General features: G+C 37.6%; 1 protein-coding gene across 1 annotated transcript in view; it reads right to left on the reverse strand.

Moving 5' to 3' along the window:
* The window catches only part of LOC306875815 (beta-galactoside alpha-2,6-sialyltransferase 2-like), a 51718-nt gene that overhangs the window by 15323 nt on the left and 15182 nt on the right, over nt 1-21213 (reverse strand). Inside the window, exons 2-3 of the mRNA XM_079426561.1 lie at nt 10917-10965; nt 5138-6142 (exon numbers count right to left, since the gene is read on the reverse strand). Coding sequence (XP_079282687.1) covers nt 5138-6071 — 934 coding nt within the window. The 5' untranslated portion in view covers nt 6072-6142; nt 10917-10965. The remainder of the gene's footprint in view (nt 1-5137; nt 6143-10916; nt 10966-21213) is intronic.

The following is a 21213-nucleotide window of genomic DNA, read 5'->3' on the forward strand; positions in this document are numbered from 1 at the left end:
AGAGAGAGAGATAGAGAGATAGAGAGAGAGAGAGAGAGAGAGAGAGAGAGAGAGAGAGAGAGAGAGAGAGAGAGAGAGAGAGGGAGAGGGAGAGGGAGAGGGATAGAGAGATAGAGAGATAGAGAGATAGAGAGATAGAGAGAGATAGAGAGATAGAGAGATAGAGAGATAGAGAGATAGAGAGAGAGAGAGAGAGAGAGAGAGAGGAGAGGGAGAGGGAGAGGGAGAGAGAGATAGAGAGATAGAGAGATAGAGAGATAGAGAGATAGAGAGATAGAGAGAGATAGAGAGATAGAGAGATAGAGAGATAGAGAGAGAGAGAGAGAGAGAGAGAGAGAGAGAGAGAAATGAAGTCAGTGATGAATAGCCTTTTCCCCCCGGACGTGACAATGACAGATCTTATGAAGGAAGCCCCTCACCTCCTCATCCATCTCTCCGTTCAGCTGGCATGCCGTTTATTGGCCTTCATCAACCAGCAATATTTTCAAAGCAGTATATTTGAGCTTGACATTGAGCATGTCCCCACTATTTTGACAGGGACATCAGTCTCCTGAGAGAATATAATTCACATCAGGAGAGGAAAAGAGCCCACGCGTGTGTGTATGAAAGAGAGAAATAGTGAGAAATTATATAGACACAGGATGTGAAAAGAAGATCCAAATGTTAAAAGAACAGAAAGCCCTCTGAAAATTATGAACAATTATATTATGTTTTATATATTTGTGCTTTGTGGAGAGACATTGCAATACCACTAGGTGGCAGATGAAGACCAACAACTAGGGTACTAAGTCTCATTGAACCAGACCTTTGACGGCTCAAGGTTTAGTCCACATTGCAGCTTATTCTGGTAAAGTACCACCTACTTAGACTGACACACATACAACCACAAACACTTTATACAGATGTATTGGAACTAGATGAAACCACAATAAACAAAAGATATCACGAGACGGCCCACAAAGCATTGCTGAGGCACTCCTATTGCTTTACAGGAACATTGTTTTGAACAAAATATCAGTTTCAAAATCCATACGGACAATAGGAAATACCATAACGCAGGAAAAAGTTAAAGCACTGTGTGGAAAAATACGGATAATATTTCAAACAGTTGAAATAAATACTAGAGGAAAAAAAAAAAAAAGTAATTTAAAATGCATCCTATTTTCTTTTCATTTCAATATTTTATACAGCAACTGTAAAAGACAATACTAAAACTGTATTTTATGGCTGTCTTCACTTTCAAATGTTAAACAATCAAGCTTTTATTTTTGCCGGAAAACCGCAAGAACCCTTTAAAGCTTTTCTTGACAACAGTCGATTTATAAACTGGAAGATGGTTGGCACATGAGGCATTTTTTTAATGAGCTCTATAAGTGGACCAAAATCAGAGCTCATGCAAAGATCGCTTTTGAGTGGAGAAGCTTTTACTGCGGACCAAATCGCTGTGAGACACTGAAAACACTGGATTCATGAGCCGCTCACATGTAAAACGCAGTGTCGAGTTTCACTCTAATATATGCTATGCTTATATTTAATTAAATCGGAACCCTTGAGATTAGATGAGAGATATAGCTTAGTTCACTTAAGTTTTAAAGTCAACACCCTGACAAGCTTTGGCAAACCCAGTGACGTGTTTTTTTTCTCAGGAGTGCTTGAATTAACCAACAAACCTTACGCTGCATGCTGACTGATAAACAACCTGTGTGCTCTTACATCCACAAGTTGAGTAAAGAAAGTCAACCACGTTAGCGCTTGCAGGAAAGAGAAAATACTTTCTCATTTTGCGGAGCAATATGCATCAGACATTTAGTAAACAGACTGTGGGTGTCCGTAGGCGTTTTGTCTGCGACTAGCATGGTAGACAAGAAACAGCTGAGAGATTGCACAGCATTGCATATGAAAGCAGCGGTAATGTGACTCAAAGCTGAAATCTCTCTGGAAAAAACTAATGTGAGAAACTACAAACTACAGTGTTAAAAACAAAAAACAAAAAAAACAATGGCCTTTTTTTTTTGTATGCATAGATGAATGTTCAGGGAAATAATACGGTTTAGATGAGCTGAGCCGGAGACGGGCTTCTCATGGAGAGCTCTGGCAGATCTGCTCTTGGCTGTGCTGTGGATTTGCTGGCTCTCTAGCTCGTCCTTGAGTATATTTGGAGGACACACTAGGTTGGCACGGCTGATGGGAAATGTTTAGACAAGCTGAATTTAATAGACAGGCTAAAGGGGTTGTGGAGGAATAGAACCTGATCAAAACTGGCCTCAGTCTAAATTAAAATTTAAGGAAAATCAATTTAAGACTTATATATTGTGAGTGAAGTAATACTGCTACTCTACAACAAATGTAACAAGCATTTCAATCAATACAGCTGCGTGCAGCTATTACAGAGTGCAGTACATCAGTGGCATGAACACTATAATGATTGGTTTGGTCTTGGCATACCTTGTTCCAGCAACTAAACAGCCAACATAATGTAAACTCATGAACAACAAAAGGTACAACTTCAGGATTCCCACAACGAAGTTTCAAACCTACAATCTTCAAGACTATTTCTTATAAACACAAAGCTTTTCACTTCACTAGATGTTAATTGATGGACTGGAGTTGTGTGGATTGTGATATTTGTATCAGCCGTTTGGACTCTAATTCTGACGGCACCCATTCACTGTAGAGGATCCATTGATAAGCAAGTGAAGTAATGCTAAATTTCTCCAAATCTGTTCCCTAAGAAGAAACAAACTAATCTAATCTTGGAAAGCCAGTAAGGGCAAGTAAATTTTCAGCAAATTTTGGGTGAACTATTGTTTTAATTGTTGTCCATTTTAGTAAAATGGCATCTAATTTTGCTAAACTAAATTCACCCCGATTGACCCTTTGCAAAGAGCTTGATTGACAGTCGATCTGACTAATCATAACGCCAAATCTGCCATTTTAATGTCTTTCCGCAGTTTAAATAAAATATGTTCTGATGTTCATTCATGTTTATTTTGTGCTTTAAGTAGATATGAAAGGATTGGTTGATGAGTGCCGCTACAGTGATCGGTCACGTCACATTAAAGAGCCACAAAACAGCATTTATTGTTGGAATTTCTTAAATGACAATTTTGAAGACCTTGTTTCATACCAGAAGTAACCTGCTCTGTCTTGTCTGTCAACGTGTTGTCAGTTTCCTCTTTGCTCCGCAACGTATTTTTCACTGCGTGAGAACATTTGTGGTGTGAGAGCGGCATGGCTTGTAAATAAGGACGACGGGTCTTTGCAAAAGGTCAATTAGTACCCCAAATTCCATAACGTTTTAATTTATTTTAATTCAAAAAGTCATCCATTCGATCCTTCAGTGAAATGACATCTCTCTGGTGATGAATACCAGATTCGGCTTATATCAAGTCCCAATCGTATGTATTTTTGTCTCCTTTTCCAATAATACTTTAGACTCAAATTTGTGTCACCATACAGCAGAAAAATATGTCTCCACTCAACATAACTTGAAATACAGTTCAATGGACTAAGAAAAATCTGGCAGAATAAAAACATTAAGAGCTACAATTATGTCTCACTTTAATAACAGCAAAAAATGATATACACAAATGCTGATAGCTCCATCATAACAATGGCAATAAAATATAAATATTGGAGGAAAGTAAATTGCCCCACAGGGAAATTTAGTGATATTTAGTGCAATTATGAAGCAAGACAGTGAGAGAGGAAGCCCTTGAGTACAAGTACAAATGTAATTAGAATCGTGATAGAAAAGATGGTTCAAAATCATCTACTCCGCAAATGACTGAATCTATTTGTCTCATCACCACCAAATGCTTTCATGAGACGACACAGTCACCATTATCCTGAGAAACAACAAAAGCTATGCCATCACCATGGAAACCCACCCTCTGTGCCCACTACCGCTCTGCCACCATAGATGCCAAAGCTTGAAGAATCTGGACTCTTTGTGTGCTCTGTGATACTCGTGGTTATGTAACCGTAAAGGGCATCGGTATCCCACTGACCCTTTCAGAGAAACTGGCATCACCACGGAAACAAAAAACCACAAGTGAAGCGAATGAGAGATAGAACGGATCCTAAACTCAACCAAAAACAAGGCCTCTCTTCACAGGCCAGTTTCACATCTTTTAGAAGAATCTTCTGGTTTTGAATCAACTATGATGGAAAAGATAACAAGGAATCCCAAGCATCAATAAAAACAAAATGAATGAACACACAAGAAAATATTAAGCCGTTGACAAATTAATAGTTATGACTCTGAAACCTGATTGGGTGAGTCACAACCAAAACAGCCATCAGTCAGGCTAATGAACTATATTAGAGATAGAAATTGATCATTCTGGTCCACCATTTTATAAAACCAATCAGCAGGGATAAACCACTCTAAAAAATCTGAACGATACTGATAAGCTGTATCAGTGATGAGAATTTAATTTATTATTTTATGGAAGAAATCATGTAAGGCAGACATCAGATTTTAAAACCATTCCATATTAATTTCAATGCTTCTAGTGAATTTAGGCATCATAACATCATAAAGTACAGTATATGCATTAAAATATGCTAAATATTTTTAAATGCATGTTAATATTGAGATTTATTAAATTTTTATTTTTAAGGATTGATGGCAAAAGAAGCCTAAATGTAAACAAACAAACAAACAAAAACAAATAAATAAAATGACAATATAATAATAAATTACTATTATTATTAATTATTATTAATTTAAATAAAAATATGATTGGATAATGTGCTTGTTACATTTTTTATTTATTCAAAATAATTATTACTTCACCTTCTTTTGCCTAATGTAGTAGTAGTAATAATGATAATAAATTCTTCTTCTTATTATTATTATTAAATTAGGCAAAAATAATATTATTTAGCAAGCTGTCAAATGTGCTTTACAAAAAACAAACAAAAACATTAAAACAAGAATAAACATGCATCATAAAATCAAGTAAAAACTACCCTAAAAGTGTCTTATAATTATATTGTGCATGCATAACAAAAAGCCACTCAAATTTTCTGATAATTATTTTCAGGTTATTCATACAGCAATAAAATGGATTAAGGGTATTGTAGATGGGTTTCCCAAATTAAAATCTTTAATTTTTCAACTGTAACTCACCAATCTCCTTGCCAAGTCCCGAGTGAAGCATGGCTCCAGCAGAGGTGACCACAGCGCAGGTCTGGAAGCCTGGCCCGTAGAGCTGGGTGAAAGGTAAGGCAGGTACAATCTTCTGCCAGCCTAAATTGGAGAAAGGCCTTTCGGCCCCATCCAAAGTCCGAACCTTTTCGCCCTTCTTCAGCTCACACAACACCTGTTGGCCGCTCTGTTGAGCCTTCCGGTGCCCCCTGTAGGCCACGCTGTGTTTATTATTATTCAGATAGTCTTTCATAGCTCTCTGCAGGCGAGGACTGAGCATGCCCACGGACAAACTCCCTTTCCACAGGCCGCGCACTATGGATTTTGATCTGGGAACGTAGTACTCATCGGGGTCAGAGTCGTCACGCATAGCCACCTGTTTGGTCTTCCTCCTCCTGCCCTCATCTCCCTCTTCTTCCTCATCTTCCTCTTCCCCTCCCACCACCTCTTCCTCATCCTCGTCTTCATCCTGTTGAGGTGAATCCTGATTATACTCTTGTCTCTCACGGTTGCGACTAACAGGGGCTGATCGGGAGCCCACGTCGTGGGTGCCGAATGCAGACCATGCCGCCAGGCTCTGAGGGTCGGGATAGGGATAGGCCTCGGCCTCCTGGCTGAGCGGACTGGGCTGGGGGTCAGCGCTGGGGTTTTCCTCCTGGCTTTGTTCCTGTTGGGTGTTGCTGGAGGCAGGGGGGGTTGAGGAGGTTGCAAGCACCAAATGAGTGGCCATAATGGTGCGGGGGTTGCCCTGCAGCGAGGTCAGACGGCGCGTGTCCGTGTAGGAGAGAGCAGCCGCTGAGTGCGGGTCGTCCACTCGGGACTCCATGAAGTAGGAGAGGAACGCCAGGAACAGCAGCACCCAGACCAGCATGAGGCCGAGGGCGAGCCGCCGCCATCGTTTCAGACTGGACTTCATCTTTCAGAAGTCCTCTCGGGCCCGCACGCCTCTGCACTCCAGACCCAACTGGAGAAGGGTCAGCAGGAGGCCTACAACAGGACAGGAATGGTTAACCTCATATCCTCATTCCACAATTTCAGCTACAGATAACTAGCTTTGAAAAGAAATTAATCATATGTTGACCTAATATTCTAAACACAAATTTACATTTTAATTTGTTTTCCTACATCAAAACTAAGACATCACCACTTTTTAACCTTAAAATGACCCGTCTTAACTTTTGAATGAATTTGTGTGTCCACAATTTGATTCAACTATATATTAAATTTCAAGAAAAACAGAAACTGCATTAACTATTGTGAAAAAGTTTTTGTAACTTATTTCAAAAAGTGAAACTTTCATATATTCTAGATTCATTACATGTAAAGTAAACATTTCAAAAGTTTTTTTTTTGGTTTTAAGTTTGATGATTAGAGCTTACAGCTCATGAAAATCAAAAATCCAGTATCTCAAAATATTAGATTTCCTAAAATCAATCAATCAATCAAAAAAAAAAAAAAGGATCTGAAAACAGAAAAAGTTCAAGTTCTTTAAAGTACGTTCATTTATGCACTCAATACTTGGTCGGGGGTCCTTTAGCACAAATGACAGCATCAGTGAGGTGTGGCATGGAAGCAATCAGCCTGAGGCACTATTGAGATCGACTGTTTCTAATCTTTCATAGATTCCATATTGGGTTCAGGTCAGGCATGTTGGCTGACCAATCAAGCACAGTAATATCATGGTCAGCAAATCACATGGAAGTGGTTTTGGCACTGTGGGCAGGTGCTAAAGTCCTGCTGGAAAAGAAAATCAGCATCTCCATAAAGCTTGTCAGCAGATGGAAGCATAAAGTGCTGCAAAATCTCCAGGTAGACGGCTGCATTGACTTTGGACTTGATAAAACACAATGGGCCAACACCAGCAGACGTCATGACACCCGACATCACTGACTTCGGAAACGTCACACTGGACTTCAAGCAGCTTGGATTCTGTGCCTCTCCAGTCTTCCTCCAGACTTGATTTCCAAATGAAAAGCAAAATTTATGGCTCGTTTCCACCGAGCGGTATGGTTCAGTACAGTACGGTATGCAATTATGTTCGTTTTCATTGTCAGAAGTTGCGAATTGTACCAAAATAGCAAACTGTACCTTACCACGTTTTTGGTAACCTTCCGTTAGAGTACCTAGCATAGCAAAGGGTACCAAAAGGGTGGAGCTAAACTCACTGCAGAACGTTGATTGGTTGATTAGAATTGTCGCTTTTGCATGGTACAAGGGGATAAAGCTTCTTCGCTCGTTTCGCTCTGCTGTCCATGAGTGTTGGGCTTATTTACATCAGAGTGCGCAAACACACACACAAAAAAATAACAGTAAATTCTATATGTTCACACAGACAATAGCCGTTTCTCAATATGCGTTCTTGTGGACTTGTGAAATGTCATTGCCCAAAAACCCGCGTAATTTTCAAAATATTACTGTTATTGTGTCATGAAAGTTAAGAGTTTTTCAGGCGAGAACATAGTTGTTTAAAACTCAAAGCTGAGGTTTATTTATAAAAGGTAGCGCCTAATTGAAAATTTGCTATGCCGATTTCGGAGCTCCAGGCGATCACCGGGTACTCAGTGCTCATGTATTCACCTAGAGCAGCGTTTCCTAATCCCAGTCCTCGTGCCCCACTGCTCTGCATATTTTGCATGTCTCTTAGTTAACAAACCTGATTCAAATAACCAGCTCGTTAAAAGAGAGCTACGTGCATGAACTGTTCTGATTGATATGATCCCTACACAGTGTTCATTGCTTCCTACTCCCTGAGCAGGGGAAATCCGTTGAAGTTTACTTCACTTCGGAACATTCATTCATGGATTTGAGCTGCGCCGCTGCCTGCAGCGTCCTCACACACAGACGAGTGCACATCATATACCTCTGTAAATAAATACAATTTAAATTCATGTTTCGCACACTTTAATGCCCTTTGAATGAAATATATACACTCATTTTGAACTGGAATCATGGCGGAATATCCAGTGATGTCCATTTCGCAGGGCACTTACGGTCGAATAGAAGAAATGTTGTTTGTGATAAGATATGCATATGAAATACACAGCGCGGGGATGTGGCGAGGACTGGTATTGGGAAACGCTGGCCTAGAGCAGCCTCAACTCGGCTAGTCCTTCTGACATTTGCCGCTGACTCTAATGTCTCTGTAGTGAAACATGAGATACAATTTGTTTTGGGTATATTTAACAGGCATTCGTGGTCTCATGAATCTATTATTTGTTCCTGGTCATATCGTTTTGGCGGAGCACAAAGTTATGTTTAACTTTATATATTTATTTGGAACTTTACCGTAGCACAGTGCTGACTTTGTAGCATACTTTTGACTAAATTGTTTGCTTGTGTCTTTATTTCCTCTTATATACGCCTCTTAAACTTTGTACTTATATTTTTATTATGGCTATAATTGTTCATTAAAACTGACATTTAACAAAAAGAGGCAGAGTTGTGCTTATTGTCGCGCTTTTATCGTCGATCGCTACTTTCCGGTATACATCACGCCTATCAAGTAAGGATACTGTTGGCGGTGGAAACGCAAGCTGGATCAGGGTGTTCTGTCCCGAATCGTACCGTACTGTACTGCCCTGACCCGTACCACTCTGTGGAAACGAGCCATTACATTTATCTGAAAAGAGGACTATGGACCACTGAGCAACAGTCTTGTTCGTTTTCTCCTTAGCCCAGGTAAGATGCTTGTGACGTCGTTTCGGTTTCAGAAATGGTTTGGTAGCCCTTTTCCTGAAGACGTCTGGCCGTGGTGACTCTTGATGCACTGACTCCAGCTTCTGTCCACTCTTTGTGAATCTCTCCCAAGTGTTTGAATCTTTGCATTGCTTGACATTATTCTCAAGCTTGCGGTCATCCCTGTTGCTTGTGCACCTTTTCCAACCCAATTTCTTCTTTCCAGTCAACTTTGCATTTAATATGCTTTGATACAGCACTCTGTGAACAGCCACCCCTTTCAATAATGACCTTCTGTTACTTACCCACTTTGTAGAGGGTGTCAATGATTGTCTTATGGACCATTGCCAAGTCAGCAGTTTTCCCCATTATTGTGGTTTCAAAAAACAAGAGATACTTAGAATTTATATTGTAGGGATGGTCACTTAATGAACCTCGAATGTAAATATTGTAATATTTTGAAATACTGGATTTTTGACTTTCATGAGCTGTAAGAACTAATCTTCAAATTGAAAAAAAATAAAAAATTGAAATGTTTTACTTTACATTTAATGAATCTAGAATATATGAAAGTTTCACTTTTTGAAGTTACAAAAAAAAAAAAAAAAAATTTCATGATATTCTAATTTTTTGAGATGCACCTGTATCATACATACAACAGTTCTTTCTAGTCGTCGAATCTGATTGGCTGATATGAGTGCGATATTAGAGTGATATCAGAACTCCAACAGCCGTTTCACAGTTTGTAATCGTATCACTCTACTTGCGGTACTTCTTACAGCGAGTGTCATGGCGGACGCCCAAATACAATATCATTTTAGAAATATTACTGTTTTTGTGTCACAGAATGTAGTTTTAGGAGGATTTTAGGCTAGAATGTACTATATATATATATATATATATCACACAAGTAGATGTGAGATATGGCTGTATATTGGCTGTACATACATACAGTACATACATACCTCATCGTAATCTATACCCATTCAAACGTTGTTATATTTATAAAAATTGTTTTGTATCTGATGGAGCAGAGCGAGGTGAGAAAAAATTATTGTGAGGGAGAAGAAAAACAATGTTTACCTGGTACATAAACTTTATCACTTTAGAGCCAGTTTAGTCCCATGCATTACATTATGATTTAATACAGGTATAAAGTTATAGTTGCTAACTATTGGACAACAATGACTGTTATTGGGAGAATGCTTTCACGTGTTTTCAAATATCTAATAAATCACAGTTTAGTTTAAAGTATGCACTTGACAAGCTGCATAGAACAGACACAGTAACCTAGACAGTTTCTATCAAAAACAGGAAAGACATTCTCTCATGACAGTTTTCTCTGAAACCACTCATGATACACAATTAGTTACCTGTATCGTTTCACTATTCTCTATCTGCAGATCTCCATTTAGAAATGAAAACACCTGCTGTCATAACACACTTTCTATAGTCTAAAAACCCCCAAAACAAACCATAAAAAAATAAAAAATAGTAACTGGAGCTGAAACCACTGTCATGCATATTTGTCAGTCAGAAAACCAGGAAAGATTTCTGTAATCAAATTAATAACCTGAATTTGAATACACAATAACATTGCGTGTATTTATATAATAAGATAACAAAAAGAAACATTTTAAACTTTTTAACTAATGAATATTGCTTTTTCCACATCTAGCCATATTTTAATCGTTATTTCTATTTAAATTGAATAAATGTAATTTTCACAGTGAACAGATTTATGCCGACTCTAAGCCATTTAAATAAATGCACTTTTGAATAAAATCAAAAGATATGTAAATAGGTCATAAAACCATGTCATGATTGTAGTGCAGAAGTCTTACCCGTTTCTTACCCATTTCATTTTTCATGACTGACAAATACATACACATCACATTAAGTTTATTGGCTTGTTAAATGTTAATGTGAAAACTATGTAATTAAAATAGATGGAAATTCTACATTCAGTTCAAATACATAACTTTAGGCCGGTTTTGATACAGAGCTGATCATATTTTCTATCCCTTAACCCAACCCCTAAATATAACCCTCACAGAAAGGAAAAAAAATATACAAATTCGCACACCTCGCTGTAGTTCCTTAAACCCATTTATCCTCAGACAGTTCGTCCGTCCCTGCAAGACAAAAGAAGACAGAAATTAGAGACAATAACAGTCTTTTGAGAGGAAACTTGAATCATCCCAGCATAAGCTACGAGTTCAGACTGACTTCATACTCAGAAAACTGACTTATCCATAATGATAATTTGAAGCTTTGTATATCCCAAATCTGGAATTATTCTCACATGTGGAGACTGACTGACTAACCGACCAACTAACTAACTGGCATGACATGGTAGAAACACATGACACGACACACTTCCTGTACTATAGACTTCCTTCTGTCGGTTGCTCATTCACACACAGATGGAAGAGAAAGTGTTCAAAGCAAGTGAAATACTGCTGTGGCAGAGAAAAATATTACTGATAAATCCATGTCTGATGATGATGAGTGAATGTTTCCGCCTATGTTTTTGTGCAGAGCACAGCAAAGGAAAGACTGAGTGTGACAGGATTTTCACATCAGTGAACAGTGAAAGTGTGAAAGTACCAAGAGATAAAAGCAAAGGCGGAAAGACATTAACAGTTCAATGCTGAAGTGCAGGGTGAAATTAAGGACAGAGGGACGGACACGACAATAAAAAAAGTTTGAGTCCAAAAATATGCAAATTTGTAATTCTAGGCTTTCAAGCTTTAGAGGAGTTCAGACTCTTATCCGAATAAGAGAAATTGAGGTATTGAGAAAATAGTTTCGAGTTAACTACATGATAATTTCCTTATTAGAAGTTATGCATAAGCCATAACACACAGGATATGGTTTGAAAAAAAAAAAAAGTGTAACAGACATGGTCTGCTTACCACATTTCCTCTCTCCTGGATCTGAGCTGAAACTGACAGACAAACACACTGTAACAGCAGAAATCTACATAAAACCCCAAGTGCAAGTCGATACGACTAGGCCAAGACATGGTAAAAGAAGCGAATATACAGAAATAGAGAGACCGTACAAATAGAGGGAAGGACATAAGGGGCAACGGCAGTGAAAGAGCGGAGAGAAGCGTGGGAGTTACACAGCACATCAGTTACATTATTCATTAGACTCGCAAGACCTATCAAACCGGGTGACTTCCCAGAGCTCCTTCAGGTCATTATGCAAGCCACAAAAACAAACACACACACCTTATTCCCTAGAAACATATACAAATGAATATCATGTGTAGTAGTAGTACAGCACCCATTCTGGACCTGCACTGCAGTTTAGCGTGAAAAACCCATTCACAGCAAAGCTTCATTAGCTGGACTGGTTTCATTTCACAGCTTTAAACGGGTGTCAGACTAAACACATCATCACTGGAATACAGGCCTTTACTTTACTACATTCTGTAGTTTTGTCTCATATTCATCTTTTAATCATATTTGCAAATGTCTTGACTCAACAGCCAACAGAGCAATTTTGTCTTTACTGTTCCAATACTTATGGAGGGCACTGTATCTACTGGACATGATTCAAGTTAAACGCACAAAAGCAGGCACAAAAATATTTTGTAACGTTAATTCTTACTAATAAATGGCCGATTAAGCAGTTTATATTCTGAAATCTATTTCTGTTTTGTTCTGTGTGCATTAAATTACATTTGGATTTAAATAGTCCTTTTCCTGACATAAATGTAAAACACTGCGTCCTGCGAATCACCTTTATGAGATTGTCCGGGTCTGGAGTCGTCAAACATCTGACTTTAATTTGGTTAGGTTGAGATTCCTCTGCAGTTGTTGCATGGTGTAAAAAAACAAGAAACATCCATTTACGCCATGCAACTGGCGAGTATCTATTATCCGCCAAAACTACTTACGCAAATGAGATTGGGGAAGCCATTATTAAGTTTGATTATTTTTCATTAGTCATTTACAAAATAACAAATTAAAAGATATTAAAAATAACTACATTATGTGCATATTTACTTTTGAGTTGAAAACATTATTAATTAACAAATATTTAGTAAAATCTTTCCGTCGTGGGGGGTTAACTGATGTTAATTAAATTTACAGTTAATACATGTTTATGTTAAATGACTAGAACCTTAGAAATCGAATAGAAATCACGAAACCCTTTCCATTTAATGACGATAACAGTATTTATTTTATATCAGCTGAACAAGCAAACTATCCTTGAATGGATCTAAATCAAACAAAATAAGTGGTTGACATTTCACTACCCATATCAACGCTATTGATTTACATATCAACATATTCAGGACCATCATGGACTGCACTGATGAACCACAGTGTGAACTATACTAAACTGTGAAGGTAAGCCGATCATAATTATATAATATCTAGGTTTCCCAATAAATCATCATATAAAACAAAATATATATGTTGATAAAAATAAGCTCTCAACATTTTTAGTCTGTATAGATTAATCTAACAAATTTGTTAAATTTACTTAATTGCATTGTGCAAACTCGTTGCCTTAATTCAATTAAGCAATCTTAACTTAAGTGTACTTAAGAACTGCAATGTGTTGAAGAGTAACCTCAGTTTCCTAAAAAGAGGGAGGAGTACATAAAATGAGATCCCATTTTATTCGGTGTGTGTACATAATGTCTTATTTATAGTTTTTAATTTGCTAACAATCCATTTAATTTAATGAGGTAGTCCTTCTAAAAATTAAAACTCTCATCTGCTCTTATCTTACAAATCTGTGTTTATGTCACTTCATTCAAATGCCACGAATCAGAACACATTTCTGAACTTGAATCCTGACAGGCATCAGCGCGCACGCAGAGATCCGTCGCGCGAGTGTCGAGCTCAGTTTTCCTTCCACGCACTTTTAAAATGATCAATCAAGCACGTACCAGGCGCGACAGACGACATAATGTATATTGACACTTTATATTCGACAAAACACGTGCATTAATCCATTAACTTTAATATCATATAATCAAGTTCCTTAACATTAAACTCAAACTTACATGTATAAATACTCCCCGGTTTTACTGTTTATCAGCCGAGGTCTTCCACAAAACAAGATGGCCATTGATCCCCAAACCCTGATGAAGTCAGCGGTCACATGGCTTGCACAGCACTCAAACAAATCATGTAACCTTAACTAGGGACATTTGAGTAACTAGGACTTTTAGCACAAATAGTAAGATTTAATAGATCTACATCAGTAAGATAAACAAACAATAGCACTTTGTTAGATTTTACAGTGCAGTATACACCAAAAATAAAATAAAAATAACTAATCAAATAAATGCTGAAACTCAAAGACCTTCATAAAAAAGCGCCAAAATAAAAGTTTGGTTAAATTATGACAGAAATATCTTACTACTGTATACCAAAATGTATTTATTATAATAATAATAAGCATTTTTCTTTCATGTTCTTATATATACAGCTCTGCCGTGAAGCATCTTACGACAAAAAATAAAAATGTTTGTTGTAAATTAATTGAGATTTTAATATAGACCCTCTAACTCTAACACTCTATTCTAATTATGTTCTTAAAAAATACTAACACTAGCTTTCTAATCTTTTTGTATTCCATTTGTGTCCTTTTTATTATACAATTAACGAAAAGCATAAAAGGTCTAACACTAGCTTGCTCTATTCTTTTTCTATTCTATCCATTTTCTTTTTATTACATAATTAAAAAAATAACCTTTCCACGTGTACTGCGTTAAGCTCACTGAGACTCGTTACAGCACTTGCATATCATTGCTCGTTTGTTTGATCGGTTTCCATTCATTGTCCTCATTTGTAAATCGCTTTGGATAAAAGTGTGTGCTAAATGTATATGTGTATAAACACTATTGTCACTGTGCTAAAAATACCATGCTAATATTAATACATTTCATTTCACTTGATGGGCCCAGTGAATGTGTTGGCAGGTCATTAAAGCTACAGTAGCAAAAACGGTCCGTTTCATTCTGAGGGTCAGAGAGCGACAGCAAATCGCACTTCTGGCGGTCCCACAGAAATCTGTTAGACCATTTTATTCTCCCACGCTGACAAACCCACAAGCATTTCATCAATTTCACCAAAGACAACGTTTGCACTCGAGGCTTGTTCTGTCCTTGTGGAGGGCAATCAATATACAAGACGAGAAGCAAAAGTGAGAACAGAAGAGATAAGAAAGGGATTTCTGAGAAAACAACCTTGAGATTGCCAGTCTCAATTCAGTCCGTCTCTGGGTGACCCTGTTTCGCGTTTACAGTGCTCTCCATTATGGATGACCAGCCAAGTGCCCTCTGAAAGCTTCCCCGCCGCAGTGCAGGGTTGAGGGGAAATCAACACAGAGGTCATTTGACTGCATGTACATGTAGAGCGGATTGATGAGCAAACACATGCTCACTGCTACACACTGAACCCATTAACCTGAACCCTTCATCTACATTGCTAATGCACTCCGGTAACCCAATCCACCGCCAGGCATTTCTACAGTCGCGCAGGGTTCTTGATGTCACCAAATCCATTCTCCCGAGCCATGCGGTCTGGCTACATCCTCTCCAACACCGGTGGAGAAAGAAATCTCACCTGCGCCTCTGATCTGGCGTCCTTTTAGCACTGCACAAATGCACATGAGCTGTACAAATCTGCTGCCTTCACCCAGCTGGAAAAATGTCTTAAATAAACCAACACAGATTTCACCAGCAACCAGAAATAAAGCCACCATCTGGACCATGTCCCTGAGAAAGAGCAGAGACAGGCAGAGGAAAGGACAAAGACGACAGCACAGAAGGAAGGTGTTGGAGAGAGGTTCCTCTGAATCACTGGTGTGTGGGCAATCAACTAACTAACTAAGTCATGCTATTTTCCAGTGCTGAATAAACTTGAAAAAAAATGGCCGTGTTCACAGAGCGAGCTGCTGTTTAAATTAAACCATTTTGCATTAAACGCTTCAAAGACCCTCATAAGCATGAAGTTTTATGTGGGTTGCCACGTCAGGTGCTTTGACAGATTGTTTTTGCCCTTTAATGGAGCGAGAGATGTTTTTCATAGCGCATAACTGTAGCTCATTTCACAAAACAGTAAGTCACAAAAAAACGTCTTGACCGAGTGAGCAAGCACTCATGCACATCAAGCAGACGGAGCGCAACAGACAATAGCCCACACTAACAGTGCAGCAGGGTAACACTTTGGAAATAAATATATTCATTACAATCAAATATTTGTTGTTGGATGCTCCACTGGATGAGAGTAATGAGGAGAAAAACAAAATGACAGGAGCGTTTAAATGAGGGAATGTTTGGAAGGTGTACATCTACAAAAAAAAGGGTAATTAAATCAACTAATCATACAAAAAAATATTTTAATAGAAAATCTTCAGTTATACATTCACATGCACTACTGTAAGATTCAATAATAATAAAAAAAACAGTAAATATTTTAATTCAAAATAACTTTTCTATTTTAATAAATGTAAAAATTAAATGCATTTTTGATGGTAAAACCATCTATACCAGTTAAGCTGATTTGCTGCTCATGAAATATGTTATGATCAATGTTGAAAACATATATATTTCCATTAAAATTGCTTAAAACTGTGGAAACGTGATACATTTTATTTCGAGATTCTTTGATGAATAGATTTTTTAGAAAAAACATACATTAACATTACAATAATTAACATTACAAATGTCTTCACAATTACTTTTTATTTACTGCTTCCTTGCTAAAAAATATTGACACACCAGTATTATTTTAGCATCACTGAGATACTATTATAGTTTTCACTAATTTTTTTTTCATATTTTTATTATATTTGCTTTATATATTTCCTATATTGTAATTAAAAATGACCAAAATGCACAACAAAATTATGAAAAAAAAACATCATCATCATCATTATTAATTTTATTTTAGTTAACACTTATTTTATTCCAAGTAAGAAATGTTCTATGGTTTTAGGAAACTATAATAATACACACACACACACACACACACACACACACACACACACACATACACATACACATACACATACACATACCCATACACATACACATACACATACCCACAAATCGAATTATCCAAAGTAGTGACTTTATTTAGATGCATTAATTTGGCACACTAATGGATTGTTAAGAGTTGTTTGTTGGAGCACACATTAACAGTCACTAGTGGCTCAAAACTGAAACCATTAATGGAAGAGGAAAATGGGAATGCACGAATGCGTGGTGCGAAAGCACTCATTTGAAATGATGGGAAAAGGCCAGCTTGTAAAAGTTCTGGTTGAATTCACACCTCCCTTAGCAACAAGCCCCGTTCCCACACATCCATTATTCACAGATTTTGGTCTGATGCCTCTCCAAACGTTTAACGGAATAATCTACGTAATCTAACAGAATAATATAAACTCTGACGGGGAGATGAATTTCTGGGCTGTTGGCAGGCGCTAAGCACCTTTCATTTAGACCCTGTCATGCACTTTAAAGTAAGATAAAGAATCATTTCTTCACACGTATGCTTAAAGGCTGCATGCCGGAGGATGTTCAGGAGGATATTGCTCTTCATCCATTTTGTCACAGGATTGTGACGCATCCATTTAAATAGCTAATGTGCGAGCCTAGCCGGCACGCATCACAGGACACTTCAGAGATGGAGGACACGGGCTGCCAGGGGCGTAAACATCCTATTTGCTTTTATAAGGTAATTAGAAAGCACTCTCTGAAGGTATGAGACCACAATCTGATTATATAACAACAATACCTGGATGCATTGTTTTAAAAGGATGTCGACCTTGAGAAATGAGCATCCAGATGAAATGTAATGGATCTCATTTGGACCGAGATGCCTTGCGTATTTTACCATGTAATGGATCTCATTTGGACGGGGCCACTTTATGAGATGGCATACTTCTTTACAGGCAGGCAATTCTACCCGCACAAGAACAAAACGCATAACAGGGAAATAATTGGGTTCTACGACTGAAAGAAAATGCTTTAACACACAAACCCGTGCGTCTGATCGGTCTAGACTTTGTGAAAAAGCAGCAAGCGTTTATAACATGATTGACATTTATTTTCGCAGATGGCTTTATGAAAACAAATGGAAGATTTCAGAAAACCAGAGAAAGTCAAATATCTGATTTTTCCAAACGTGACAAACACTGTCACCAACTGTGTAGGCAATCCTAACGAAAACGCGTGGGTGAGTGGATGTGCAGATGTCTGATAAAATACAGCTGATTGCCATATTGTGAAACCCGAAAGCAACATTTGCTACTTTTGAAACTTTTAAGCAAAGTTGCCATAGTAACTTTGAAGATAGTTGCCATTTCTTGATTCTTTTCTCTAATCTGTTTGTACCATCTTGGCGCTCGACAGCGTTTCTCATGTATTTGCAACTTAAAAAAAAAAGATAAAAACCATAACTGTAAAATGTATTCAGGAGCAAGTGTGCAAATAAGTCATTTTATGACATTTAAGGCATCTTATTGTATAACAAACGTCTTGCATTAAAAGGTCTTAATTTTGGGGATGGAAAAATAGGAAGCGTGAAATAGTCTGATGGTGTTATTAAACTTCAAAAGCAATGATTTCATTAAATATGAGAGCTGCAAAGTAAAACTGTTCCGCTCTACAGACTTATAGTTCAGAGCAGTTTGCAATCAATGAATAACATGCACTCATGACAAGCAATGCTTAATGTTGTTGTTACTGTGCTCTGCTGTTACTGAATTACGAGTGAGTGTTTATGGGGTTTTATTGTAATGCGTTATACATGTTGTTAAGAGTGTCTTATCTGTTTGAAAGGGCAGACAGCAAGACATTTGAAAACAATCTCAGTGTATGCATACATTATAATATTTAGAAACGTAGTGTACTTTTTGTATTATACGAAATTGAATAATTTTGCATGTAAATGTCTCCTGTTTATTTTTAAATTTAGGACTATATGTGCTCCTTTGGAAAAGCAAGCATCAAGCCCTGCATCTAAACCACAGAGAATCCAGAAGAGAATTGTACGGGTGTTCTCTTTTTAGTACGAGTTTCACATATTCATAACTTTACATAATGCTCCCATAAGCATTGCTAAGTCAGGGTCAAAAGGGGTCAGCAAAAGCCAGCTTCTTGTGGACATTTCACAGTCACATTAATGTGACTTAACAGCAAATCACTTAAGTGCAGTTAAAAAAATATATAAATAAATAAAATAAACAGATGTTGCATCATACAACCTACAGCAATCGCATCTGAAGTGCACAGATGCCAGGTGCATAGGATGTGATTTGGTTGTGGTTTTAACTAAAGGAACCCAGTGAGAAAGTAAGATTAAACGTTTTTCATATAGGCTATACAGTACTTGTCTACAAAAAAAAAAAGTTTTAATCAGTGCAACTGCTTTCTGTGTTGTGACTGATCTTCAAAAGGACGAATGTCCATAGTTGTGGCCAATTAGGCTACAGTTTAAATTTAAATAAGCAGCTTTTGTTGGTTGTTTTAAATAAAGTAAAATTAACATTTAAATACATGTTTACATGCATATCGACACATTAAATAACCACCTTTAAATGCCATGTATTATGTATTATATCAGTTTAGCTGTGAATGGATAGTTGACCAATAATATCTGCATATCTTTTAATATTTAAAATAATTACCACTTGTCATTTGACCCTTTCAAAGAAGAAAAAAAAAACATTTATTGACATTTATCACACAAAGCCAGAGCTTTCCCTATCTGATCTTTTTTCTTTTTACCTTAACGGACACAAACCGATGTAGTATGTATGCCAGACCAATATGTGGCACTGTAATTCTGCCAAAGAGATGCACTAAAAACAGAGAAGACGACTTGGACTATGCGTATAAATCTTGCGTGCTGTATAAAAACGAACATGAAACGATATATTTTTTAATCTGTGTTAATGTTAGTTAATAAAAAGACAATCGTTCAGTGTTTGTTCATGTTATTGGTGCTGTTACGTGACGTAGAGGTGTCTGACTAGGGTGTCTGGGATGATGAAAAAGGGAAAAGAGGAAGAATGTGAGGCTGACGAGGACCTGAGTGAAAAGAAAATTGATCCCGAAACGAATGCCTAATTAAAGAAATAGTTCAGCTTCAAATGAAAATGGTCATAAAATTTTCATTGCTTTTTCGAACACTGAAAGTGAATGAGGACCGGAGCTCTCAAGCAAGACTTCCAGACATTCAGGTCACCATTCACTTTGACTATTATGGAAAAGAGCAGCATGAACATTCTTCAAAACATCTCCTTTTGTGTTCCACGGAAGAAAACACGGGTTGAAAGTCTTGCAGATGAGTAAAATGACATTAGATATTTAGGTCAAATAACTCCTTTGAGCCAAGATGAGAGTTCATCTTTTCTTTTGTTTGAGTAATCACCTACATATAAAAGGACGAGGAGCACAATCACGCTGCTATTGAATCTCCCACCACGTGCTCCCCTCTTTCCCAAGGCCCTGTGGAACATGAGAGCAGACTCATATTTGCACACAGTGTCACTCAAGACCACTCGAATGAGGAATGATTCATGTTCATGAGTAATTTAACACCATAAAAAGAGAAGGAAAAAAAAAAACAACTAAATAACAAAAAGCACCACTCACCACTGTTAATGCTTTTTGATGTGCGTCTTGCAGGTGTGTTAGTGCCGTGGAGTGGAATGTTTAAGTTGCGGTTCCAGCCAAAAAATTGCTTATATACACACGCTGCTCCTAACCTCTGCTGCAGCTGATCCAGAGAGCCTCACAGGCCCTGGGAAAAGAGGGTAGGACAGGACCCCCATGATGAAGTCGAGTCAAAGGGGCTTTAAACACCGAACACGGACAGCTGTGAAGCGTTCTGCTCCCATTCCTCCCTCTCGTTTCTCCTCTATCTGTCTGAGAGAGGGATCTCTGGTTTCAGCACTATTTTTGATCAGGACTAAATCATCACATTTAAATAAGTCTGGGTCGGCGCTCTGCTTCTGATGAACTTGAACAGCAGCCTGAACAGGAAGGACTGCTATAATTCCCATAAACAGCAGTGTGACCTAAAGGTTGGCAGTAAAACTAGAACCCCGGCATCTGAACATACGGATCTGTTCCAAAACCAAGTGAGCCTATGTAGGCAACATTAAAGGCATTTCTAGGTAAAAACTGAAAAGAAAAAAAAAAAAACTTTTAGGGATAGTTCACTTAAAAATGGAAGTTTTGTCATTATTAGTCATTTAAATCGCATTGCACAACGTACAGGTATTATATTGTTAATTGGCTGATACTGAAGTAAAAAAAAAAAAAAAAAAAACCTGAATCAGTAAATATTGAACATATATTGGATGTTATTGGATTAATTGTGCTGCTCATTTCCCCT

This window comes from Barbus barbus, assembly GCF_936440315.1.
Source record: "Barbus barbus genome assembly, chromosome: 10".
Classification (NCBI taxonomy): domain Eukaryota; kingdom Metazoa; phylum Chordata; class Actinopteri; order Cypriniformes; family Cyprinidae; genus Barbus; species Barbus barbus.